We start from the raw sequence: 27,798 nt of genomic DNA, 5'->3' as shown, positions 1-27,798 counted from the left end.
AGCACACAAGTGTTAGGCAACCGGAACATTTCATTAGTGAACTCTGTGTTCTGCAAGATAAGGTTCGTCAGTGCATTGTAACATCATGAATTACAAAACTGAAAATATAAAAGAATCAAATACATCTCAAGCGTGAGGGCGGTGTCAGGCCATCAAAGAAGCCAACGTTACGAACAGTGAGCGGATTGAACAACAACAACAAAAAAAGAAAAACGAAAAAGAAAAAACTAAAAGAAGAAAACTACCACACGCCACTGCTGTTATTGAAGACATTTTCTCCTTTATCAGCATACATATTATAATGACCAACCCAAGTTACACAATAAGCACAAGGTATGACTACTGAAGAGTTTAGAGTTGAAATACAGCCAGGATCAGTTTCAAAGCATCCCCATGTTCAGGGACAAATTAGCTCTACAGACACCGAGATAATAGCAGAAGAAGAATTACATGTTGCTTTTTACAGTGCAGAAGCTGGCTTACTGAATTACCCCTGTTAACATAAAGTATTAGACAGAGTAATTCATATACTTTAAAAGCTTATTCTTTAAATGAAATCTTCAAGTACACTTCCCAAAATCTATTCCATGTAGTTTAGGTTGTTTTTCAATGACGGACACATAACAAGAGGGAAAAATATTTCAACATTTTTATATCTTGTCACCCAAACCACTCATCACTCAGTCTCATCAGCAGTTTATGAAATCATATCTTAAACTTTTTTTTAACTAATACTGTTTTGATAGATTTTGAAATTATGGTCCGAGTTTAATGTCCAGAAATCAGAGCAGAAAAGGAAACATTAAATGTCAAACAGAAATGTGATCATCCCTTTCATTCGACTTCCCACTCCCACAAATATCTATTAAAATACAACGTAGGCATCAAATCTAGGCTATTTTTACATATGTGTCTTATTTATATGTTATATACTGGCAGCCAATCCAAAGTCGAGCAATCAGAGGGCGCCCTCACTCATAAATTAAGACTTCATAATTACCGCAGCTCTCATAAATAACCAGTATAAATGGGAGCCAAGCTGTTCCTTGGGAGGGAGTAATTGCCGATGATGATTTGGCAACACGTGTACGCTCTCATTTGTGTGTGAGCGAACGAAAAGAGGAAGTGTCTTGAGTGACTGTCATTATCAAGTAGAGTCATAGCTGTGGCTTGTAACTTTTTTTTGGCAAACAGAAGCATGAAACATTCAGTTGACAGTGTCAAGCAGTTTTGTTTACCTCTCTTCGGTCCCCTGCACGATCCGTCTTTAGGAACGAGAAGCACCGGAGTACAGTAACCCAAAACATTAAAATGTTAACATTGTTAACAAATTTTAATCATATTGAAACTTTTACAAAGAATAAAATCTGGAATCCTTCTCCTGTACAGCAACTGGCGATTGCTGACCCTCCCTTAGCCCAGTTGGTTTTGGCAGTGGTCTAACACTTGTGCTTCATGGCAAGCTGTAGAAACATTTGGGTAGGGTTGAAAGACAATAAAGTGAGAGAATGCAAGAAAAGTGTGGAAGACGCACACACAGAAAGACTACAGGTTGGTGCTAAATAATGAGGAGAATTCTACACATCCATCAAGTGGGGGCAGTAAAGTAGCACACAAAAATGAGGGGTTCGGATTAAAGCTGAAGAGTGCAGCTATGTAGCTGTCAACAAGGGATTGCAGAAGTGGACTCAGACGAAGAGTCAAGGTGACCTACTCGCAGCAGTACAGATGCTTAATGTTAAAATGTAGGAAGAAAAAACCCAAATCCTTCACATTCCAGCCAGCCAATCCATTCTCAAAGTCATCCTCAAACAGAATAAGACAAGACTTTTTATCCGTCTCTAAGGTTACCAAAGCGCTTTCAACTGAGGATTTCAGGCAGGCAACGGCATGAATCTTGATAACGTGCAAGACAAATGACAAGTTTGAAACATGTCATATTTCAAACATATTTCATAACACATTTCACTCGATGCTCATGGCATCAAGTGAAATGGGAAACAAAAATGAAAAATTCTTCGTGGGGGTTGTGCAGTCATGCTCTAAAACCACCAAAGCTATTTCCCTGCTTTTCCCCTGTGGTTATTACAGTTTTTGTAATTTCTCACAGCAGGGAAACACGTCTTTTAGCTGTGAGAGGGCCATGCAATACTCTTCAAATGTCTTTCAATTATCTCACCGTGGCTTACAAGGCGCAATGCATCATTCAACTTCAAAAGGTAGCAGATGGCTTTACTATTAAAGTCAATGATATCCCACTATGGCCAGAAATCATATGCCTGTCAGTGAATGGTGTTGTTGAACAGCAAGCTGCAAACCCGAGGCGTCTGATTTACGATGTTGTTAGATATATGATGATCACAATCAGGTGTGCTCGTTACAAAGCAATACAATATTTGCTCTTGTTTTGAAGTAATAAAAATAAAAGATCATGCACTAATAGCCTCATTAAACAGCATGCAATTAGTTTTCCTGACGACGAAGAGATGTGGGATTGAGGCAGAGTGAGGGAACACCCTATAGAGAACTATGAAATGGAGTCAGTGAAGGGGGGAAAAAATGATTATCTTCACAGAGCAGACATGCTCAGGTTTTGGAAAAGGTTTCATCTTCATCAATAATGACTGGTAATTCTGCAACATCTCAAAGTCAGAATTCCAGCGTACTACATTAAAATAGTAATCCCACCTTGCGGTTACATATTGTAATGCATCTTAGTAACAAATGGACTCACCTTGTGTGCAGTGACAGCAAACTGTTCAGCACTGTTCATCATGTCTGCAGTCCTCTCCTCAGCCCGGCCTAATCGCTCACCACGCTCGTTCAGAGCCTGGCTGGCCTTCTGTACAGCACTCGTCACACTGTCTGCAGCTGAGTGTAGTATACTGTTACCTGCAGATAAGGGTAGGAGAGAAGAAGCAAGCCAAGACGTAGGCAAGGGAGGAAAAAGACAAGCAAATGCAACAACAACAAAAAAGGAGTGAAAAGACAAGGGGAAAAGAGAAGAAAAAATAATGTAAACAGATTAGCTGTCATGAAAGAACTGGCGACATCAGCTCAGGGCTGTGCAATCAGTGACCCTAAGCCTCAGTGTTAATTGTGGAAGACAAAACCATGAAAAACAAAATGGCTTCAAACAGGTGCAGTGTGGGAAGGTGCCTAATGAATTTTCTTCAAAGCTGATTTACTTCAAGGTAGGATCAAGGGAAATTAACCTTTCCCTAACTTGAAAGAATGCAACTGCAACACAAGTAACTCCGAATGTAATGTTTCCTTCAGGAAAGCGGGTTATTCTTGGGGACATTCAGCACTACTTTTCTTCAATTTGAAACTTTCGTGGACAGCTTTGTGATTGCGCTGCCTTTTTTTTTCTCCTAAACTACAATATAATAACGAACAGATATTTGCTCGGTGGCATGGGCTACCCTGGAGACCCAGTAGTGGATATAAGACACAGAGCACATCTTCAGATAGCTGTGGCAGCCCTGCGGATGTTTCCTCTGACAAGACATTAATCTACCACACATTGGGAGTGCTGCCATTATGCACTACTATAACAACTAGACTAGGAACAGCAATCTTCCTGCTGTTTTCTTTTTGTGGAACAGTCGCACTGCTATATAATTTGTCATTTTATACTGATGTAATTTAAGGGAAATGTCTGCACTTTTTTTTTTTTAAACATTTTCACCTCATACTGCTTTGTCCCAATTCTGGAGTTAAAATGGAACTTTCACTCTGTGGTGAGACAGTCCACTACCAAACATCATTGAACAATAAGAAAATAGGAAACGACAATAAAGGCAGCTTTACTGTAGTATAACATATAACACAACTTTGGATCATTCTGTCTTTTTTGGGCATTGATCTGTTAACAACCATCAAAAAGGTCAGGTGAGTGAACTTAATTAAAAACAGATATAAAATGATAATATATAATATTAAAAAATATGCATATAATCAGGTTGAGCCAACAGCACAGAGTAAAGCTTGGAAGTACTGAATGTAATTAGGCTCTGATAAGCCTGATTCTATCTTTTTCACAGGAAAGTGCAATATAGGTAGTGTACATCCTCTGGCATCAAGGCAGGTAGTCACCTACTTCAGTGATTATATGAGAGCCCAAAAGCAGACAGTGAGGCCAGCTGGTGCTCCTTCAAAAGAAGTTAACTTGACAGTCAAAGCAATTTATGTAGAGATGTATCAGTACTGCAGCACACAGATGGATGTGAGTATAGATGTTTACACCCATTCGTGTGCACGCTAAATGAAATGGAAACACACACAAGTTTTCCCTTCAATTTTCTTTAAATTACAGTAAATGAAGCACAGTCAATGTGGCAAACACATCTGGACCTCGGAAGAAAAGAGCCGCATACCTCTTCTTTTTCTATTTAGTATAATGTCTACATTTTAAATTCTGTCCACTGCCAGAGTGCATTTCTACACTTTGTCATTATCATGCACTCCCCATTTGATTTCCTTTTTTTTTTTTTAAGTTAAAAAAAAAACTTTGCTGAAAATATACTTTCTCCTAGGAAATATATTCTCTTCACTAGAAAGGATGAGACCTTTTCACCTTCAGACAGATTCTTCTTAATCCTCTCCTCCTCCAGGGAAGCCCTGGGACTAATACTCCCTTCATCCTCAATATAACCCCAACACTCACAACCACCCAACACTATGCAGACTCAATAAATATATCTATTTATTTGTCTCCCCACCAATATCACGTCCCTTTTTTTCCTCTGTTCCCAGAGATGTGTTGCAGGCTGCAACACAGGCTGTAGAAAGTACTCAGATAAAAGACAGGGTGGAGACATTCTGGAGGGTTTTTGATAGGAGGTGCAGTATCAGAAGCCAAATGAAATGTGTAGGAGTAGATTATGTTATGTGGTGCCATCGTTGTGCTGCTCTGAGCCTAGTGTCTGCACTTGAAGTGGAAGCTGATCAGCCACTGTTATCAAAAAAGAAGATATCAAAGAAGATAATTCAAAATGAATTTTAATGAAGCTGAAGTTTAAAGTATCTCTTATTATGACACTGATGTCGCACTAGTAAATCTTAAAGAGGAGCTTTTTGTAAAGATTTGTCAATCTGTCACAGCGCTGAATCTGCTAAACCCATGACGCGCCTGTCTCGACAATGTCAAAGGCATTTGGTTATTTTACTCACAGAAATCAACATGATCAGCCAGGGCTTCTCAAACAATGGAGGCTAAAAAAGGCAAGCTGTTTGCTGGCAAAATATTCTAGAAAAATAAAAACTACAAGCAAAGGCAAACATAACAAGGAAGTGGGGTGTGGGGTGGTGGGATAATTCAAAGTCAACCCTTCCTTTTCCACTTTGTCTGTAAGCAGCAGATTACAGCCTGCGCTGCTGTGAGGCAAAGAAAATAAGCTGATAGTTATCAACAAGAGCATGTCAGATACACTTCACAAGATGCTGACAGCCAAGTCACATTTACTATTACAATACATGGGATTGATAAGATTGGACACAAAAGATCCATGCTGGAGTGCTTTTAATATTTCAGGCTGTCAGTCTGTTAGAATAAAGCTGTAGGGTATAATGTGTGTGCGGGTGATTTAGGGGAGAGAATGTTTTGCAGTCATTTGTTACGCATTAGCGTGCACATAACAGCTCCAATGAGATATTATGAATGAGGCTGGTGTTATTCATGCAAATATAAAATGTACTGTCAAGGATGTTGGTAAGTGCAGCCAATGCTTAATGCTCAGTTTCACCTCTATCACCAGCATTTTGACTCTGAAGTACAGAATAACCCATTTTCATCTTGTATAGAGCTTCTTTGCATTTTTCTATTGTGTTAATCACAATTACCAAAACAAAGTAATATGTAAATTTTTTTTTTCACTAATTCAAAGAAAAGTAAAAAGCAGATTAACAAAAACTTAAACAATACTGTGTACTCACAACATTAAAATAAGAATAAAAACAGCAAATACCTTCAGTTTTACTCTGTTAATTTGGTCATGTTTGCATCACACCTGCTTGAAGAAGATCCTTGGCATTAGGGATGTTCATGACTGAATCTTCAAAATGTATTACATTTGTATTGTAATACAGCATTCATTCTAAACTTCTTAAATCTGCCCAAATCTAAAAATACCACAAAACATTCAAAAGTAGCACTGAAACTAAACTAAGGTGAAACATCTTCAAACTGAAATGAGCAAACCCATTGTAGAAAGTACCTGGAATTAGACTGAGAGAAAAATGAGAACAACTAAAAAATACAAATACAACCATTTTGATAATACAAAAAACTAACTCAGATACCAATATTATCCTATATTCCTGTTTTTAAAAATTAAAACAAAAAGGTAAAACAAGGTAAACAAGGATGTGTGTGAAGGATGCTATGAGTATAAAATGCATTTTTGTATTGTAACTGCAATTTTCTGATAATAGTTTCTCTTAAACTGAATTTATTAACAATTTTAATGTTTTTGTGATAAAAGGACACCTTTCAATTTATTTTTTTGGATTAAAAAGAGTATCGTGGATGTCTGTGTGTGTGTGTGTGTGTGTGTGTGTGTGTGTGTGTGTGTGTGTGTGTGTGTGTGTGTGTGTGTGTGTGTGTGTGTGTGTACACGTACCAGTGGAGAGAACTAAATCAAAGAGCAAAATACATTATAAAGGCCAAAAGAAGCTTTAAACAGAGTAAGTAAAGCTTCCAAGAAATAGCAAAAATGCTCCAAAAATTAAATACTTTACATTCTTCTATATGTGGATCAGTCAAACAATGTCTTAATACCTGTCAATGTTTTCCCCAAAGGTTACATTTGTTGTGTAGAAAATGAGCATGGCAGGTAAAGCCCTCATACCAAATGATTTAGACACAAAAGAATGATGTACAAAATGATGGATTAAAATCATAAAACAGACTTCCTAGGAGCCTAAAGGCACAGCTATGCTGCTCCTACTCCAAGATAACCAACCCCCCGCTGCAGTTTAATTAATGCAAATCTTGACATTACCCACCGCAGCATAATGAAAATATAGCTGAGGTTCAAACAAGAAGGGCACATCCCCTTGGCTCCAGATGTACACTTATTATTTCTCTATAGCCAGTTATCCAGTTTCTTTTTTAATCCAATCACTGTTCCACACATTCATCCTGCACCTTTTCCCCATGGTCAAATTACTTTCTTCTATTAAATTTTCACCCCCAAATCTCCATTTAATCAAGCATACTCACTCCCTCCAGCTCCTTTAAGTATCTGTACCCGACTTCCCACCCACCTCAGGCAGCACTTACTTACAATAAAATACATACTGGATACCCTGCATATCAAATAACATCACTTTATTTCAAGTTCCAAAATTTTCTGCTTTTTATTTATTCTCCAGAATTCAGAACCTTAAGTTGTTTAGAGTCACACAATATTTATTTCAACCTACGTAAACTCAATTATGTTCTCTTAATTTTCAAGTCCATGAGTTTAAAAATGATCTTATTACCAGTATTTATGCATCCTACAGATGTGTGCATTAATTCTGGGACGTGAACCCTGAATGATGCCACAACTTGTTTTCATGAAGGCAAAGGACAGACCTTTGTTTGAACAGTTGGCCTTTAGGTTAGTCACAGTTAAGCTGTTTAAAAAGTCTTCAGCAAAGTACTAAATCCTAAATGTAACACAGAGCTGTGCCAGCACTGACAGAAAAATAGCTACTAGGTATTCATGAACTGCCTACTCGCAGCAGCATTAATCAGCAGATTAATGTTAGCATCACACAATGCATTACCAGCCATAATTTCCATGATTACAGTCTTTACTAAGCTTAAATGCTAATTTGTAATATGCTTCACAGGAGTGGAGACTATACTGAGGAAACAATTAGGGAAGAAGCACTTTGTCATTGTGCTACCTTTGAACCCCAGATTGTTATTTACACTCTTGAAGAAAAGAAATACATCATATGAAAACTGTTGGCTGTTCTGACATTCTCCAACAAAACACTGTAATCTGAGATTTTACATTTTTATCATTTAAGTGATTACAAAAAACAAACAAACGGGAAAATTGACGAAACCACTGCCATTTATCACAACCAAATCCTTCAATCCAAGGGTTTTAAGATTAAGGGCAAAAGATTAGTATCTCAATAGGGACCAACCTAGGGAACATGTCTTATTTCAACCTTTGACATCCAGAGTGTGCTGTTATCTTTGCTACCAACGTGACTGGTGTCATCATACTGTGATCTAAAGGAATCTCTAAGGCAAAAAGGGGCTGTGTATGCCAAAAAACAGACTACTTGTCTCTAAAGAACTCCCAAATTTCATTACGAGATCTGCAAGGGAAAAGTCTTTGTAGTCTAAAACGAAAGTCTGAATAAAATTACAGGTGCAGGCAAGGACCTTTAATTTAAATATACTGGTCACAGCTTGGAGCCGACCAAAGACAACTTTTCAGCAGAACCTCATACCAACTCAAGTATCAGGGTTTGGGATTACTTCACTGAATCAAATTATGGCAGTGAGTTATTAATACATCATTAAGACTATGAAAAGATGAAATGTGTTGTAGAATGGCTTACACAAATGCTCAGACTGCAATGTTGTGGGCAGTGTATGCAAGGAACGCTTCAAACATTTCATTATCAGCACTATCAAAGTTTTATCAATTGAAAGTTAAAGAACCCCTTTACCAGAAAACACCTTGCAGGGAATAACACCTGCAAGGCGTTTTCTGGTAAAGGGGCTGAGGCCAGGGGGTCTGCTTTCTTTTTTCATAAAAAATGTTAATATTTTGTTCAACTTCCAAAAGCTCATGTTTTCTATATGCTGTTCAAGTATATCACCTCATCAGTGAGCCCTGTTTCAAAGAAAAACAATTTCAAACAAATTTAAAAAAGCCAACATTTTGTAATGATTTTTTAAATACACATACTGCACCTCTGCACAGATTTCATTAGTGACCATGTACACAGTTTGTTAGAGGGGCCAAGGACAGCGAACATAACTCATATAACCTTTGGATATAAACTCAAAATCCCCTCCAGCAATGTACATCTCATACAGGGACACATGCCACTGAAAGCAATGTCCTTGTACTCACTTGAAATGTATAAAACATGGCTCTCTGTACGGCTTTCAGGGAAAAAAATAGCAAGTACGAGTTACAAGTTAGTTAATTCCTGTCTGAATGAACAATTTATTGTAGTCAGATTTCAAAGTGTAACTACAGCAGAGGGATGATAAATTACAGAAAAAACTGAATCCTTGACTCTTGAGTTAATTTAGTAGCACTGCTGTGCTATAAGAAGCAATTTGCTGGCGTGGTTTCGCCCAACTTCCAATAACCCTCCCCTAGGAGGGAATAGTTTTTGCAAATCAACACATCTCTTTCCTGACTGGGTGTGTTTTTTTGTTTTTAAATGTAAAACTGTGCGGTTTAATGAGCATGAAAATGTTTCTATCACATTAATCAATACTTACACTGTACACCTATGGTAAAGTAAAACCACAAGCCTTAAATTGTATCTCCACCATTACAAAAAAATTGGATAGAATTGTAAAACATGCTGAATCACTTTACTCATCTAGTGGTGCAGCACCTTACTAAGAGACTGTGTTGCTGGCTTTTACTTCAATTTGTGCCCATTTGTTCAGTTATTAGCAAGAAAATGAAAACACACTCCTATTGTGTCGACATGAGACCAAGGAGACCAACAGGAGCCTTTATATGGTAAGGTAACGACCCCCTTTTGATCAATCACTTGGCAATGGTGGGAAGGAAAAACTCCCCACTTCATGAAACCTCCTGCTCCTTCCTGAGCAGCCATCAGCCATGACCGGTTGGAAGTGATGGGAGGAAGACAAGATACTGTAGTTCCTCAAGCCTGGTGATAAGTGGAACTCATCACTGATTAATAGAAGATATCTTTTCTGAGGTCTAGGTCATATCTAGAATTGGGTGGAGCAAGTTATTCAACTATAAGGGGGCGGGACTTTTAATTTAGCGCTTACCTCGTCTTAGCAGATGACCTTGATGTGAAACAAATTCTTTCCTCCGTCTGTTCAAAAAGACCTTGCAACGGAAAATGACTGAACCTACATCTTGGCCTTCTGTGACAAGAGAATATCAAAAGTCATGATCAGCTTTGTTAAAACACGCAAGTTGGAATTGGATGAGAGGGACTGGATTATTGTGTTAAGCACACAAGTGTTCAGTTCTTATTTTAATAAACTAATGCAGTTAGAGTTTGGTTATGTATAAATGGGTCACACAATTAATCCTGTATAAAATGTATTTAGTGTTGAAGAAATAAAGTTTAACGAAAAGGTTTGGAAACACTTTGGAATTACAAATATTTTCAGCACTGATCATTAATGAGCCATAAAATGTGGTCTGATGTTTGTCCAAGTCACAATTATAGACTAACACAAATTTGCCTAAACTAATGACACACAAACATTTGTACTTCATAATTATTAGCAGCCCAAGCTGGAAAAATTCAGTGCCCCCGGCTACAATTAAGGCGTAAAAATTCAAATTACTGTCAGTCTGGTTTTTTCGAGGAAAAACTGTTTGTGTAAATCATAGCTCAGTCATAAAATACTGACACAGGGCAAACAAAAGACAAAGAAACACTGACAGTTTCATGCATCTCTGTGAACAGTTTCAGATGAATGGCTAAAGCTCTTCTGTATGGAACTTGCAAGTTCACCCTGTGCAACACAACAGCTCTGACACTGAACCTTTTTATGCATGAATACCTAACACTGTTCGAGTTGCAAAGGTCATATTAGAGGAAGCATTAGGTTTGAACTCTGCAAATGTTGAAGAAACACTGACCCGAAACTGCATTAGGCTAACTGCAAAGGATTTCCATTCATTCTCATGAAAATATGCTTGGTTTTTGAGGTGAAAACATTCTGAGAAATTGCACATAATGACACCAGGTGTTCGCGTCTTGCTAGAAAAGTCTTAACCCATCATTTCTCATTAAGGGAAATCATTAAACATTAAGTGGAAAAACAGGAGAAGCAAAATTAATTCAGAATCAACTCACGAATACATGCCAGTTAGACAGGTGGGAATTGGAGTCCAACATCGTATAACAATGTGGGCAACAGCCCAACTCGGCACTGATAACAACTCAATTAGCACACTGGCTGCTTTTATTTCTGCACTGATTACATGGCTCATCAAGGATCAAAAACATATGCCCATGCATCTGAACCGTAATGTTCTGAGAGAAGGCTTTTAAAAAAGATAGGAAGAAACGAAAAAAGAATATAAAACATCTAACAAAAATATAAATATACATACAGGCTAAGGTTCAAAGTTGCTCAAGATCTAAATAACAAATAAAAAAATGCAAATGTAAATGAATCATGATATGAAATCTTTCAATCACTTTAATTCGTCACTACATCATTATCAGACTAAACATCATTTGAAATGATGGTTGTGTTAAAAGGCACTGCATGGATAAGCAGTATTTACATCCGTTTGTTACTTTCAATGAACTTTTGTAGTGTCATGTAATCATCATCAAGAAGATGTTAAACAATGCTCAAATGCAACCTGACATTACCTTTTACATTTGGGGTATGCATGAGAAAACACTTTTTACTGTGCATTAATATCATGCTTTACCTTTGCCATCTTTAATGACAGCACATCACACCATCTGCAGGAATGCAAATCAATATATTTTTAAGCTTTGGAGCTTGATTGCTACTAACTACTAGCAACACTGGAATTATCTGCCTCACATTTCTACCTTTGTCTTTATAGGACTCTGCCATCTCAGGTATTGCTGTAGTTAGTCTCCCACAGTTATGGTCCCACACCTGAGCAGCGTCATGATTTTTGTTTTGCACTGGTGTGAGACTTAAACTGGAGTGGACAGGACTGGCAGTATCCTCTTTGTTCATCCTGTTATGGTGAAGTTTTTGATCCATCACGCTAAAGCTTCCTCTACAGATGATGGTTACATATCAGATTGCTACATGGTCAATAGCTTCTTTTACAACTACCAGTTTTGCATGTACAAAACTGTATTTGAAATATTTATATCATGAATACTATACTATTTATATCAGAGCTACACTCCTCAGATTTATTAAACTTTGTATGGTAAAATCAATGCTACAGGGCCTTGTAATTTTCTAAAACACCGAAGGCATGTATTTGATATGCAACATTTGCAGTCCATAATGCATCCTACTCTATGAACCCTGGGTTAATGCTCTTTGGTACACCACTACCTTCCCACCTACACATAAAAAGTACACCCCAAGTTCATTTGAAGAGAGCTAAATATGAGCATATATTTCAGAGTAGGAGGAAAGTCATGGCAATATAACAATGCTGAGAAGAACTGGCAGGTTTGTCATCAATGAATAGATGATGGGCTCCCACGCACAGTAAGAAATATGGGAACAATACAAATCTGAAATTAACTACAGTGTCATTATACACAATTTATATTTCAGTCATTAGTCCCTACATTCTACTATATGTCAGATAACACTTTTTAACTTTTAACCTACAAATTCACAAAACTGGCCCTTTCATATCATGAGGCGACGTACATAAGGAATACTACAAATCACAGGAACTCTCAGTCATTATTATTTATAGATTTTTCATAAGATTCACAATCAAAAAGTCCTGTTTTTCAGAAATATCTATTTCCAGTAGCAGATTTCTTTATGGGTTGTGCAGGAGGACACAACACACGGGTCAGCTGGGGAATGCGTTTTCATAAATATTTCTATGAATAATACAATAGGCTGAGCAGTTCTCAAAGATGAAACTTGGAGGCAAAAACAGATCAATATCTGATTAAGCCACCCAGGATGCTGCATTGTTACCATCACCACAACCCACCTACAGTAAACAAACCTCTTACGGCAGGGAAATTACCAAGTATGGTGAAAACATTTGGCAGCTGATTATGCAATGACTCGTTTGATCAGCACCTCCTTGCTTGTTAGTTGGGCATGAAATACACTTTTTAAAAAAAAACAAAAAAAAAAACGGAGGTTAGTGTTCAGTTGAGTGTTTGCTCACTGATTCAATACCAGTGTCAGAGTTATTTTAAAGGGTAAAAATCATTCAAAAACAATGATTCTCATCAGGCACACAGCAAAATGTGTTAAAATAGGGAAAATTATTATTTAGTGTTCTAGTGTGTGTTTATATGTGCTGTAAAACCAGCTGATCTGTGCCAGACGCTTTGAGTCACAACTGATATATTTCGTTGGACATCCTCTTTGACCTCACGTCAGCGGAGCGCCCAACAGATGCTGTGTACGAGGAATAAGCATGCATTTTCATACACACCAGGTGCTGTTTGTCATCATACGTAATTAGATTCAGACTGGCTTACAGCACAGCATGATAGCAGCGAGTCTGGCGCTGTAGAGCCAGTGGATTTTGAAAAGTTTTTTTTTTTTTTTCGTCTTACCCCCTAGCAGTTTGGACTGACAGTTGACAAACTCTGGCTTCCGTGCTGAGCTGTAACGCTGGCAGGTGTGGTGGAGAATCTGGATAAAGGTGCACTTCTCCCCTGATGAACCAGCAACCCACTGATCGAAAGCGGTATCAAACATCAGGTCAAACTCCGGACAGTCCTTGGAACAGCAGTGAAAGGGAGACACCAATAAGAAGTGACAGTGTGTAGTAAGGGAAAAGGAATAAGAAGTAACTATAAGAAAATTGAGAATGGAGTACATAGCAACATGCTTTGAATTAGCAATACTTGTGTTCACTGGGAAAGGAGAAGGGAAATTACATACTTTGTTGGGGTCAATGCCGTTGACCTGCCGTAGCTGGTCAATTGTCCACTGTGACCTTTTTACAAAGGCAGATGATCCTTGGAACTGCTTCACCTTTGTGATTGAAACATGGGATGGTTTCTTGTTCGTCACTGTAGAAACAAAAGCCAAACAAGAGTAAGGCCTAATGGAGCAATAATTAAAACAACATTAAATTTCAGAGTACGAGGTTTCTGTGTAACCTGTAGACCCCATGCACATGATTCCCAGACAAGTTTTGATTAGGAAAATTGGACAGCTCAGGTCATCACATGTGGAATATTAGTCAAGCAAAAGTCACGAGCTTCCTTTCTGTAGGCGGCAGAAACAAAGGGATCCATTAACAATGATTACTTCGCTTCTAGAGCCAACAGCAACAGAGACCATGATAAACATTTCCTATTAGAAGACACAGCCTAACCCTGAACAGATACGCCCTGTAAACATGGCTTTTTTATTATTCATACCAATCTGTGCGCAGTAATCTTATGTACAGTAAACTGCGCTATAAATTTCTGTTGTGCTCTAACAACATAATGCCATATTTTTTACTACACTACTTTGAAAAACATAAAGTCTTGGCTATATTGTTTCTGTCATCAGAAAACAGTGTGGGACACAGCTCCGGTCTCTACACTGATGTGATGTATTTCTTCTGCACTGCTGACTAAAACTAATTGAAAGACATAATATGAGCTCGGTGGGGGTGGGGTGAGGGGCATTGCTTTTAAACAACTGGCCAAAAACAAATGAATAAAATATAATCTAAAAGTGCTTATTAGGTGCTGGGGATTTTTAATCAGTAACTTTAGTATCTACAAATCAGAGTTAATTGCCAGCTGGTTGATAGCATATTCTTTCAGGTATTTTATGTGTAGTTTAGTATATATGACTAAGGCTTCACTCAAACTCCTGTCCTCAGCTTCCCCTCCAGTTATCCAAGCATTGCAGAACATATGTTTATATTGCTCTTCTGTGTTTAACTGTAGGTTGGCATTTGAGAATAAGACCACCAGATTTCTGTAGCGCGTCAAGGCTTTTAGTTTGGACAAAATGTTCAAACTAAAAGACCGTATTTTGGAGCTCTGTGTCACTCTCAGGGACAATTGGTCCTGCGCTGCTTTTTTAACCCAGGCAGCAAACGTCTGCTTCCGCTCTCTCACATCCTCCATTGTGTCATGTCAGAGAGATGGAAGTGTGTGGGTCACTTTCTCTGCATTCTCTCCAGTTTTTTACCCTACACTTCTTTAAAAAAAAAAAAAAAATTAAAAAAAACCCAAAAAACCAAGACTATGCTGTTCCATTTTCCCTATTGTTCTGGTTCACTTTTTGAAAGATTTTCCACACCCGTTTCTGGAAATGGAAAATAAAGGTAGGGCTGAATGTCAGGTCAGTAAGCAAACTCCCATGAGATGAGAGATGTTTGGATACGTTTTGTGCATCCATTTAGACAGCTGCAGTTCATACTTGAGTTGCTGGCCCGGGTGGAACAGACAGATAGAGGAAGACAAGCATTTCTTCTTCTTTCCTACAACACCTTCCTTATCTTTTCTTTGAGAATTTCAATCAGATAGAGAATCACAACCATGATTAACAGATGAACAGAATGATCACATCTGTCTTGTGTCACAGTGAAGGCTAATAGGAGCTCTTGAAAGCAGAAAATTTCATAAAGCAGACGACAGGCTTGGTGTAATGAACCAATGTGCTGAAGGGTAGAAATGCAGAATCTAAGGTCATTCACTTCCCAGCGAGAATAATTTATCTTTTACTTACACTGGTGGCAGATGATAGGCTATAATACAGAGCAACTACTCTCCTCAAAATTATCAAGTAGAAATTGTAGAAAGTGGCCTACTCGTCATGGCGCAGGAATTAATTATTATTTTCTATTATCAATGAATGTCATTTTCCCCCCCGAATTAATTCAAATGTCCTTTCTAAAAAAAATGTAATTTCAAATTTATATCCATCTTAAAATGGGGAAAAGTGGGTTATCCTTATCTTTTCAGCATTTTGATTAATACGGTGCAAAAATCTTTAAGCCAGTCTTCATTTCTCTGTGCTCTGCTGGAAAATGGGAATGGTGCAATGATATATTAAAATGTGAAACATACACTGAAATCCAGTGTATTGGGCAAAGATTCAATGGCAATGAATTTGAAAGTCAGTATTTGGTTTAAATGCCTTCAACGCAGCCTGAACTGTCTTAGGAAAGTGTTGTTTTAATTTCTTCAGGGAGTCTTCAGGAATAGTTCTCAGAGCCTCGTGACGGACATTCAAAGCTCCTTTTTGGATGTTGGCTACTTTTTGTTCTGTTCTCTCTCAAGATGATCCCACAATGAGTCGATAATGTTGAAGTCTGGGGAGGTCAACAGGGTCAATGGGGAGGTCAATGCATTACTTAGTGTTCCACTGTGCGTTTTTCTATCCAGGTACTCACTTACTGCATTGGCAGTGTGTTTGGGCTCATTGCCATGATGAAAAATGAAGCCAAGCAGATATTTTACAGATAGCATTGCATGACAATAAAAATCTCTTCTGTGTTTCTAATTTAATCAATTTCGTTATTTCCCCATGTAGCGTCACATGCATCTTCTCAAGTCCTGGGTCAGGTCTTTGCTATATTTTTCTTATTTCTCAAGGGTATGACTTTTAAAATCCTGTTCACCTGCTGTAAATAGTTTTTCAGGCCTGCCACCTCTTCTGTTCTCTTTCATTTCTCTTTCTCTTTTTTATTTTGTTTAAGGACACAATGCACACCCTGCTGAGACACAGGTCAACAGGTCTTTCAGAATCACTTTGTTAGTGCAAACATTCTTTGTTGTTATTGGCATTTTCAATAGATTTAACCAAAGAAATGTGAACGAATGTGTTTTTGCAATAGATACAGTTCAAAATTGGTCAAGTTTTCTGTTATGTGAACACAACACTGGTCCATTTCCCTTGAGTTAGGTGCCTTTTTTATGCTTGAATGATTCACAGGTCATAGGCTCCAGCGCCCCCCGCGACCCTGAAAAGGAGAAGCGGAAGCGAATGGATGGATGGATGGATGGATGGTTCACAGGTCAGTGTTAAGTGGAGTTACAAGGACTGGACTAAAATTGAGCCAATGTTCAAAAGATTTTTTTTATTAAACTTGAATTTTAGATGCAAATACAAAGAAATTAAGGTTGGCTCAAGATTGATAAATTACTAATCTATCAAATGTTAAGCACGATCTGTCTCTTTATTTAGCTGAAGATGCCAAGCTCCACAATGAAATGTGACTAGAAATCCTTTTCACAAAATGTATTCTGACTCAAAGCTGAACAGTCAGTCACAGCAGGAGAATGCAACATGCTGAAAAGACACCAAACACATACACCAACAGTAGCTTTACAATATACTGAAGCAGCCACTGATGTCAAGGCTCATTGATTGTAAATTTCTGCACCCACAGCATACTGTGTAGAACACAAACGATGATAAAAATAAAATCATGTATATGAATGAGTACAACCCCTCAAGCCTGAGCAGCTCTGACTGACACATTCTTGCATATACACTGACAAATCACTGGCTTTTCTAGTCAGGCTGCTTTCAAAGTAATCACACTGACTCCAGGATTAGAATAACGCAGAAAAAAAAATTATATGTCACATGAGAAATGCACACCAAATGCATACTTAATCATCCCTGGTTCACATGAAGAGGGGAGAAAAATTACAGCAAATTTAATTGGGTGGCACTGTTTGCCTAAGTATCTTTTTCACTATACGATGACATTGCAATGTGACTGAACTACTGAAATGCATCAGTGAATGTGTGAAAGAGAGCCGCTGTCTCAAGGCCATGGAGCTAAATTGTCAAGGCATCAACACAGAGATCTTAATCAAACTGCCAGACACCTTTGAGCCTCTCAAATCAATTTCATATTCAGCTGTTGACTCCCACCTTGTCTGAGTGGCTCCCTGGAATATTAAAACAATTACTGAAAGTTCGAAGAGCTGGCGTTATTGAAATAGCAATCAAGGACGAGAAAACCTATACTGAAGCTCTTGTAATAAATGAACTTTAAACTGCTCTCATAATAAATATATTCACTTAGACACCAAGTCTGGAGAACAGCACACTTTAGCAAAGTAAAAAAAGTAAGGAATTTATGAAGCATGTTGAACCCATTTTATCAATACTTAATATCCAGTGTCAGTAAGCTTGTCTTTTTGTACAGTATCATGTATCACTGTTCTGCTGATTATAAAACTAAAAAAATGAATTTTTTAGATGAGTGGTTATGTTGGGTTTCTCAATTATTCTGTTCACTGAGTTTGAGTTATTGTGATAATACGAAGATGGATGAATACATTATCCCTTCCTGAACATAAAATGAACAATCTGTAATGTGATCCATTTCTCTCAATTTTACTGCAGGAGTCACACCCTTAAAACATTATTTGTATCACAAGCTGAGACCGAACAAATAACACCTGACTAACTAGTGCAAGTAAAAGCCAAGAGATGACCACAACCACTGAAAAGCAGCCAAACACATTGTTTCTATGTGGGCTGGCTATCAGAGGAAGGCCATGCTGAGGTTCCTGTCTGACTATTTTCTCATGCTCTGATGGTGACATGCTTTCACTTCCTCCAGTGGATCCCTTGTTGTGTTTGGCTATGTGCAAGTAGTGCTGCCTGAAGGGAAACCCGTACTGTACATTTCACCGACTGCAGAGATCAGAGGAAAAATTCCTGGAATCAACTTAACTTCAAGGAAACATGACCCCAGCTGTGGTTGTTAATAGAAATGTGAGCATGAGGTGGTGTTCTGGCACAGGCTGTAAACGACATAACAGATCATGCAATGATTGTGTGCATTACCGATTGCATATCGGCATTGTTGGAAATATCAAATAGAGTACTATGAAAACAAATGTTATCCAGAAATATTTTGGTAAACTAACAACATTATAACAGCTGGAGAAAATGAAAAGAGCAGACAACGAAGTGCCACCCACATAGGCATAAAATTAAAACCTTCCTTCCCTTATAAAAACACAGCATCATCGTCATGTCAACACTGACACTTATCAAAAGCGTGCAGCCAAAGGCAAAGAGCATCAACAGTTTGGCCCAGCACAGCAAAGCTTTGAAAACTAAAAAATCTGAGAATAACAAAAGATCACATCAGATATGGAAGATAATGTGCACAGTCTGGGAAACGCTGTGTTGTAGTCGAGTGTTTCATCACTCACCCACCAAGAAGAATCTAAAGTGTGGCTAGATGAGACACTCAGCTTCGTCCATAAACAAAATTCTGTCTACTTCACTTTGTACTGAGAGGCTGTAGTCATCTTGTTATATAGTTGTTATATCAATGTCATGATGTTTTTAATTATTTCACTTCTTTGTTTCCCTTCTTCAAAGAAACCCATTGCAGCATCCATCTCAAACAGGTCGGCTAAAGACCTCTTGAAAATGAGGCTCTTTCCATCAGCAGTCAATTGTCTATTTACTCCAGCGTTAGGCACATGCAGTTGCCATAGCGATTTACATTTATATGGCAGAAAGAAAAGACACTCTAGATGTCCATGTGCAAGTTTTTGACACAGTCATTGATACAGTAAGAAAAGCTAATGGATGCTAATTGCTGGACTACAAAGAAATACAGCGCAGCAGTTTGTTTGTCTTGGCTTAGGGCTTTTCTGTTTGTAACAAAAGAGTGCTCTCCAGGGATAGATGATATACTAAACATATGACGCCACATTAGTCATTATTAAACCCCAAGGCAACTAAGAAAAAAAAACATTGGGAAAAAGTTCAAAACTTGTTTATCACTGTTTAAACGCATAGTTTTCATTTATCTCAGCAATTAACCTTTGGCATTTTTCAGCTGGGTGTTTAGCTCATTTCACCTTTAAACTGTCTATTACAATACACCCTGCTCATTCCCCTCTTCTGCCTTCAGAACTTCGTTAATTCTTCATGGCAGCGATTTAATGAAGTATCTGAAACATTCCCCAAAGATTCTGGAAAAGGTTGACATGACTGCATCATGCAGTTGCTGCAGACTTGTTGGCTGCACATTCATGATGTGAATTTCCAATTCAGACCACATTCTGCTGTTGTTGCCTATCTGCTGCAGAGTTTCATGTGTTGTCTGTTTAGAGATGGTCTTTTGCATACCTTGGTTGACCAGTTATTTCAGGTATTGCCTATCAGCTTGAAGCTCTCCGACCAAGCTCCTCTCACTTCATTCTCTACACTTTTGGTGTGTACTCATGGTGTGTACTTCAGCAGTCCATCGTGACCATGCAAATTCACCACGTTCCTGCCATGCGATTCGTTTATAAATGCGTTAACAAGCCGTTAATAGTTGTGACTAATAAAGTGACTCATGAGTGTATGTGAACTACATATTTCATGACAAGAAGATCTATATTTGCAGATTAGGGGTTTCAAATACTGGACCATCCTCTTTCTTGGTATCAAGAATGAAAGGTAAACATTTAAGCAGTTTGGTCAACAGGTTCAGTTTTGTTGTTTTTTATTAGAGCTGTCGTCTGAGGGCATGTCTAAGACTTCTTTCTCCATCTGGGTCCGTGATTACAGGTCTATTTTAAAGCTGCCCCCACTTTGCTCGAGTTGGAACACACTGTGATCTTGAGAAAGAAGCTGTCACGCCAGTGAACCACTGCACAGGCTAGACTGGCAACACCAGCCTGAAACAAAGGCCTCTATAGTCTATTCATGGCTTTGAAAACAAAGTCAGTGCTGTTTACAAGTTCTTCTCAGTCATGACAGTGCCATAGCAGTGACAAGGCACCAACAGTAAAAGGGAGACCATATGATGAATATCGGCTATACAGATTAGCTTTCGACTCTTATCAGTGACAAGTTTCTCACACAACAGATACAGACACCATTAGATTAACATCGCACAAACAATAAAGCAGTTCATCCCATGACAATAGTATTACAATAATGCCCTTAATCACAACACAGATTCAGTTTTAAGTGACAAAGCAACTTGTATGACTGAAAATATTTTATTGCTTGGGATGTTACAATAGCAGAAATGCAATAACATGTTAAAAAAAAAAAAAAAAAAAAACTCTGAATAGGTATCTGATATGTCTATACCTGCTAGTGTCGGGTCCCTTGCTGTCTAAAACAGCAAACAGGAGGCCAGGATTTATGTTGGGGAAAAAAAAAAATACAACAGTGCACCAATTTCAGGTCTGCTTAAACTGAATGTTAACTAGAGAATGAATGGATAGCATTTATATAAAAATGTCTGCATCCATCATGTTCAAACAATATGTTTGGAATAAAACAAGTGTCCTTGTTAGAAGGAGCTTCTGAAAGTCAACTTGTTCTTTCATTTAAGCTAAGAATTCCAAAGCCAAATGAGCTTTTTAAAAACGCACATTGTTGTAGATGCTTCTTGCCTGGAGTCGCATCTGTTATCCAGCCAGTTATAACACTTACCCAAGGACAACACATTAAAAGGATTCCGGAGGCTTAACAAATCGTGTGTCAGCTATTCAAACCTCAAACTCTCTTCAGAGGCACCAAAACGTCTTTAGTTGAGTTCAAATCAAAGCCACCGAAGACGTTTTCATGAGTATGGCTGAACTTTAGGCTCCCCTTTTGTTTTTCAAGACTACAGAAATTGATCATCTTCTGTGTGTAATATATGCCAGTTTTTTTCTGGTCACGCAAAGATATACAGGCAGGTGACAAACGAAACAAAAACAAACATTTGACCAGATTGTTTTATGCTTGGCCGGCAGTAGAGCAAAGGCAGTCCATGCATTCATGGACATCCCGCCTACCTGCAGTGTCCTTGCCGTCAATGGAGGCAGCATCAAACATACAAAACCTAGAGTGAAATCAGGAGTTTCCACTGCAGCCACTGTCTGTACGTTTCATGTTGTATTTTTAATCTTTGATTTTTTTTTTTTTTTCCACACTTCTTCCATCCCTGGTGAACTCCGCTGTAACGGAGCCATTTGTCAACTGCATGGATGGAGAAAAATGAAAACCGGACGCAGATGAACACATTTTGGGGAAATGATACTTAATAGTGAAGCGATTCAGTGCATTTGCTATGCTGTGAGAGCATTTTGCTGCCATGCCTTGAATGCACTTGTGTCTGCAGAGAGGATGCTTCAAAATGATCGCAAAAAAGCACCAAAGACCATGAAGACCATGTTGTTCCAGAAGCAATTTCAGGAAAGTAGTGCACAGTACTTTCTGTGTACTACTTTCCAATAAAGTAACTGCAAAAGAAAAACATTATCAAAAAATTGTTACGTCCCCCCCGAATGGGTCTAGGCATGCGAGTGAGGGGACCAGTAACAAATGAGTCCAGAACAGAATGAAAGGAAAACAGACAGGTGTTCTTAGTAAATAACATAGTCTTTATTGTAGATAATCATAACATAAGGAGCCGGCAACGCCGTATTACCAATAACATGCCGAAAAAGGGAAAAAAGGTTGCAACAACAAAGAACACAACAACCAAACAAAAACGCCACACCACGAGGAGGCACTTCCAGGGGCCCACAAGCTCACCCTGTCACTAACAGCAGCTGGCTTTACTGCTGCCAAGGCCCACAAGCCCACACTACTCACGTAAAGCAGCTATACTGCTTCCACAACTCCACAGGCTACCTACACACCAAGCAGAGACACCCCACCCCCTGCTCACAGCTCATCCCCAGCTTATATGACCTCAGAGAGGTGATTGCTGACTGGGCCCAGGTGGTAAATGAGTCCAATGAGCAGCAGCTGTGTCCTGAGGAGAGAGAAGAGCAAGAGAGAGACAGAGGGGTGGAGCAAAAGAGGAGGAGGCGGAGAAAAACACCCCGCCCACACAAGGGCAGTATCAGGAGGCCCAGCTAGGGCCGTAACAAAAATATTAAGTAAAAGAAACCCATTTTACTTTCCATAGCGACAGATCAGAGCATTGTCTTTTTCATCTTCTCTCCTACTCCTGAACACATCCAGGGAAAGAACCAAAGCCTCTTGTGTGTCTGTATTCCCTTGAGCTCATCCACCACCCACTGCTCCAAGGACTCCGCTATTCAGGCTAGGCTCCAATCCACATAGCAGACATTCCTCTGGTGCCAGAAACCAGGGATACAAGGAAACATTTTATTACAATGAGGCCTTACCTACAGTGGTGATGTTATGGGATTTAAAAAAAAAAATTCTATATTCCACTTTACTGAAAAAGTAAGAAGTGCGCAGCGAGAGTGAGGGAGATCATAAAGTAAGGTCGTCAGGTTTTGTAATACATTCTCATATCTCTGTGTAGAAAAAGATAAAACGCATACGAAATGAGTTGCATGTGCCAAACCTTCTGGTGCACATTAATAGGCAAAGACCTCATCGCAACCCAATCTGCATATCGTCACACAATAGCAAGAACTGGTATATCAAACAGTCAAAACAAGGCACATTCCTCCACACTTACTCCTTCAGGATTACCTAAAATGATTTCCCTGGAAAATATGCGCTCAAAGTAAAAACATCTTGTGTCAAACTTGGGTTCAATAAGATCTGACAAAATTCTTTATTTAGTAATAACCGGGTTGTGAGCCCAGATGAACGGTGCGTTCAGCTGAAATTAAAATATGTTGTTTATGATCCTGAGACACCTCCTGAGGAAATGCTGTAAAACCACCAGTTTTATTATGTAAATCGTCCTCTTATAGCAAGTCCAGCTTGCTATAATTTTATCCACTGATTTTAGAAATACTAGAGTATTTATTACTTGTCTGGGTAGTCTGACTTTCTATTCTGTGATTGTCCATCAGCTCTTTAAGTTGCTCACAGCTGAAATGACAGTTGGATTTGGATTAAATATGAGTGAGTCAAGCAAGTGTATTCTACCTTTGGCACTAAAAAGTGAAATCAAATGAATCAAAATAGTGTTTTTCAAGCTTGTTGCCAGATTTCATTTCCCAGCCCATCTGTTCTCTTTCAGACAAGGTTTAGTAAAGCACTGACTGTATGCAACATTGAAAAGCAGGTGTACACATTACTGCACTTCCTCCAAATATCCAAGAACCCATACTGTTCACTCTTCGTACACTTTAAAAAAAGCTATAAGGAGAAAAGGGAGAGGAAAAGACAACATTCAAAAGATGATTTTTGTCTGATTTTTTTTTATTTTTTTTTTTTATCTAAAGTACAAGTATGCCAAGTACAATGCCACAAGGTTATTTCTTTCTGCTTTGATACACTGTTTACTTGTTATAAGATTAAAGCTAACAAAAAAGGGATTGGCATTTGTTTGATGTTCCCATTTAAAAAGGGTGTGTAGGCTTTTGTTCAAAAGTATAAATCTTATGTACAAGCATATCTACAAGTTGTATGTGAATCCGGATGTGGTGTGACACCTGGATCTGTGTGTGTGTGCATGAATTTATGCGGTTCAATACATCAGGAGTTTAGATTTGGCTTGTACTGATGCAGACAGGATCCTTGCTAATTATGTGGCTGCAGGTTTTATAGAGTAAGGTCAGTACATGTCCACAAAGGCGAAAATGTAAATCTACATGTAATATTTTCACTGTCAAATATATTTTAGTAGGGCTTATTATACTGCATGAATACCATAGATGAATTTTGAAAATTGTAGTAACCACAGCTGTTATAAACACAGCTAAAGAAACTAAACAATTAGCAAATAATGCACTTTGCGCAGAACGGAAGGCTCCATTATGTATGTACAACAAAGCTCATGAGTTATTAAAATGGCATTTTTAAATTAAGGCAACCTGGAGTAGTAAATATTCTTTTAAATATTTTAATTACATTTTTATAATTGTATTTTTTTTTATTATGTCACATATTCTTAAAATATTGCTCAATCATGCTTCTTGTTCTCTTTCTTATTCATTACAGCCAATTTTCATTGTTCCTTAATGGTAAAATTAAGTTTGCCTAATTTATCAGATTTTATTTTCAGTTATGGTTTTGGCCTCCAAGAAGAGAAGAATTCATTTTGTCTTCAGTCACATGCTTTTGGCCCTCTTAAAAGTCCAGACTTACTTACTGTTTAGTTCACCTTATTTGGTGATGAAATGAGATTTATCTAAAGAAAGTCAACAAGTTTAACAAGGTTTCTGTGGGAGCCTAGCTCCACGTCACACTTCCCATGGCTTTCACACTGGTTTCCCATGGCGTGCAAGTCTGCGGCAGCCTCCATTACGCCTTTATGCTCCCATACACCTCAGGTGGTGGACACTGTGACTGACAGGAACTGGTGGTTGCCCTTGTGAGACAAGCTTAATGATCAAAAACTACGCCTTGTCTGTGCCTAACCACCGACTAGACAACCCTGTGCCCCCACCCATGTCCTCCACCTCCACCAATTTTATTGCCCCTGTTTAATATAAAGTTTAAAGATGCTGAAATTTAAAGACAAATAACAAAGAAAAAAAATTGCCATAATCGAGCAGTCCAAAAGAAGCAATTGGATCAAAGCTTCTGTTTTTTTTTTTTGAGTACTAAAAGGAAGTTAGTCTCAAATAAAAAGATATGGCTACAGTCACCACGCAGTTTGTATTGCTTGGAACATGTTATTGTAACACATTCAGTATGTTGATAGTCATTAAAAAATGATTATTAATCTGATAACATATTGTCATTTATAATGAAAAGTTAGGACGGTGGCAACAAAACATCTAATGAGGTTAATTAGTAACACAATTGTGTCCAAAATGAACATGTTACAGAAGCAGCATTTCAGAAGCAGAGTATAGCAATAACACTTTCCAACATCATATTGCAAAGAATTTTCAATAGCATGGCTCCACTGATAAAGAACCCCTGTGCTAAACTAGTCTCCCAGTCCAGATCCATCATCCTATGAAAACATTTGGTGCTTTATGAAAAGAAAAATATGACAAAGGAGGCCCCAGACTGTTGAGCAGCTAAAATTCTATATCAAGCAAATATGAGAAAGAATTTTTCTGTCAGAACTACAACGGCTTTTCTCAGTTCCCAAATGCTTGCAAAGTACTTTTTTTCCACTTAAATATAGGCCCTCACTGCAAGTAATTGCAGACCATTGTTGGAAATGGGCATGCAAAACACAAAAAAACAAATGCTCCTTTCTAATTGACCCGAAACCTGACCACCAAATTGAAAATGGAAATAGACAATTAACTACAGGAGTCTCAAAATGATAAAATAATTCGCCCATTTGTTCGGTAGTTAAAGTCAATTGAAAAGGGAAAGTTTATTCAAATTACATGGGTGAGAAAATTAATTGCTTTTCCCTTCATTCCGTTTAAATTCATCATCCCTGTTCTCAGGAACAAAGGAGGAGTGGAGAAAAAGATTAATAATGCAGGATTCATAACAGAGGTGTCAAGGGAGGAAACGGAGGGTGATCTGGCCACATAAACACATACAACAGTACACTGTGAACATGTGTGCAGTGATACATTAAACCAGGTTTCAGCTTGACACACAGCTCTGTAATACAGTCTAGATCTGTATGAGATATACCCAAAGAATAAATTAGGTGCACAGCTCAACTGGAGAGTGCTGTAAATCTAAAGAAAATGAAAACACCAAGGTAAAACAGTCTGTACTCCGAGTTATTTAAAAAAAATAATAGTAAATTCAAGCAGCATACTGTTTTACCACAAGTGTAATAAAGACATTACAAATCAATCAATCGGAGACCCTTAACAGGGTGAATACTGGGACACTATCAACAACAGCAGACCTGAAATACTAAGTATCCATTAGGCTCGATGACACACGCTGGATATTTATTTTGACTTTCAGTCCAACGTAGAAAACAGCTTTCCTCCAGCTCACAGTCTCAAACCAAACACACATCTAATTGAAACTGATAGTTTTATAGTATGACTCAGGTTGTAAGAGTAAATCGGAGTGTTATGACATTGTACCACATCTTGAGCTGAAACTCATCTCCAATTGAATAGCAGTTGTAGAGCAAAGGCTGACGCTGCACTCCAGAGCACTGAGTGAAAGGACACAGTGAATATGAACCCTGGGGGGGGAGGAGGGTTTGTCACAAACACCCACACATGTAAATGGTGTTACTGAAGGGCACAGATTGTGTGAGCATGCAGGAAAAAGTTTCATTTGTTTCCGCAGTCAATGGCTTTCCATCTGGTCTTCCCATGAATGATGTTCCATGCAGTAGGAAAACAGCTGGGGGTTGTGAGATTGGTATTAAAGTATGAGATCATTCCTTCCATGTTTAGCATGGAGTCATGCAGGAAAAAAAGAGAGAATCTTATAACCCTAACAACTAAAAAGAAACATGTCTTTAAAGTAACCTCAGGTGTTCTCACATTCTACTTAAGAAACATATGAGAAACCAAACAAATGTGCATTTTCTCCTGTTTGTATGTGTGTGTGCTTGGCATCCCACTACTGACACAGTGTGTATTGATACCGCATTGTCAGGGAGCCTGCAGGGGTGCTATGCCATGCCCTTAATGTGAAATACCACAGTAAAGACCACCCAGGGCTGAAAAAGGAAGTCTGAACAGAAGACTGGCATCTCTGGCCTGGTGACAGGACACAAAGTGCCAGTCAATATCCTGTTTAACCTTTGACTCATGACAAGCACTAAACATCAAGTTGTCTAACTGCCAGGTGTTGGCCTTAACACATGCAATGAAAACTCGATGTACAGAAGATATCTCACTATATATTATTAGTATACCAAATCTCTCGTGTTAAGCAAATACTGTTTTAATGAAAGTAACATTTATAGATTTAAACAGAAGGCAAATCCAAAGAATGTACAATAGTATTCTCATTACAGGTCATTAACATTATTACATCCATGCATTTTATTATACTTTTCTTTTCATGACAAACATTGATCTTTCCCCTCGCTGGGAAGAAGAAGTCAAATCTGTTTCAATGCAGCCAATATACCAGCTAGTGTATCCATTGTTATTTGAATTTTAGTACAATGTTTTTTTGTTTTTGTTTTTTTTTTT

General features: G+C 38.3%; 1 protein-coding gene across 2 annotated transcripts in view; it reads right to left on the bottom strand.

The window, feature by feature from the left end:
• Nucleotides 1–258: 258 nt before the first annotated feature.
• stxbp6 (syntaxin binding protein 6 (amisyn)) overlaps nt 259–27,798 on the bottom strand; it is a 64,213-nt gene continuing 36,673 nt past the window's right edge. The window contains exons 3-7 of one of the 2 annotated variants that reach the window (XM_042222625.1): nt 13,790–13,920; nt 13,459–13,624; nt 10,004–10,102; nt 2,735–2,892; nt 259–1,463 (exon numbers count right to left, since the gene is read on the bottom strand). In XM_042222625.1, coding sequence (XP_042078559.1) covers nt 1,440–1,463; nt 2,735–2,892; nt 10,004–10,102; nt 13,459–13,624; nt 13,790–13,920 — 578 coding nt within the window. In that variant the 3' untranslated portion in view covers nt 259–1,439. The remainder of the gene's footprint in view (nt 1,464–2,734; nt 2,893–10,003; nt 10,103–13,458; nt 13,625–13,789; nt 13,921–27,798) is intronic. The other variant, XM_005934267.2, reaches the window with a different exon arrangement.

The sequence above is a fragment of the Haplochromis burtoni genome, unplaced genomic scaffold (assembly GCF_018398535.1).
Source record: "Haplochromis burtoni strain Fernald_Lab_line unplaced genomic scaffold, NCSU_Asbu1 Contig_89, whole genome shotgun sequence".
NCBI lineage: Eukaryota > Metazoa > Chordata > Actinopteri > Cichliformes > Cichlidae > Haplochromis > Haplochromis burtoni.
The sequence above is the reverse complement of the archived record's forward strand: the minus strand, read 5'-3'. Positions and strand labels throughout refer to the sequence as shown.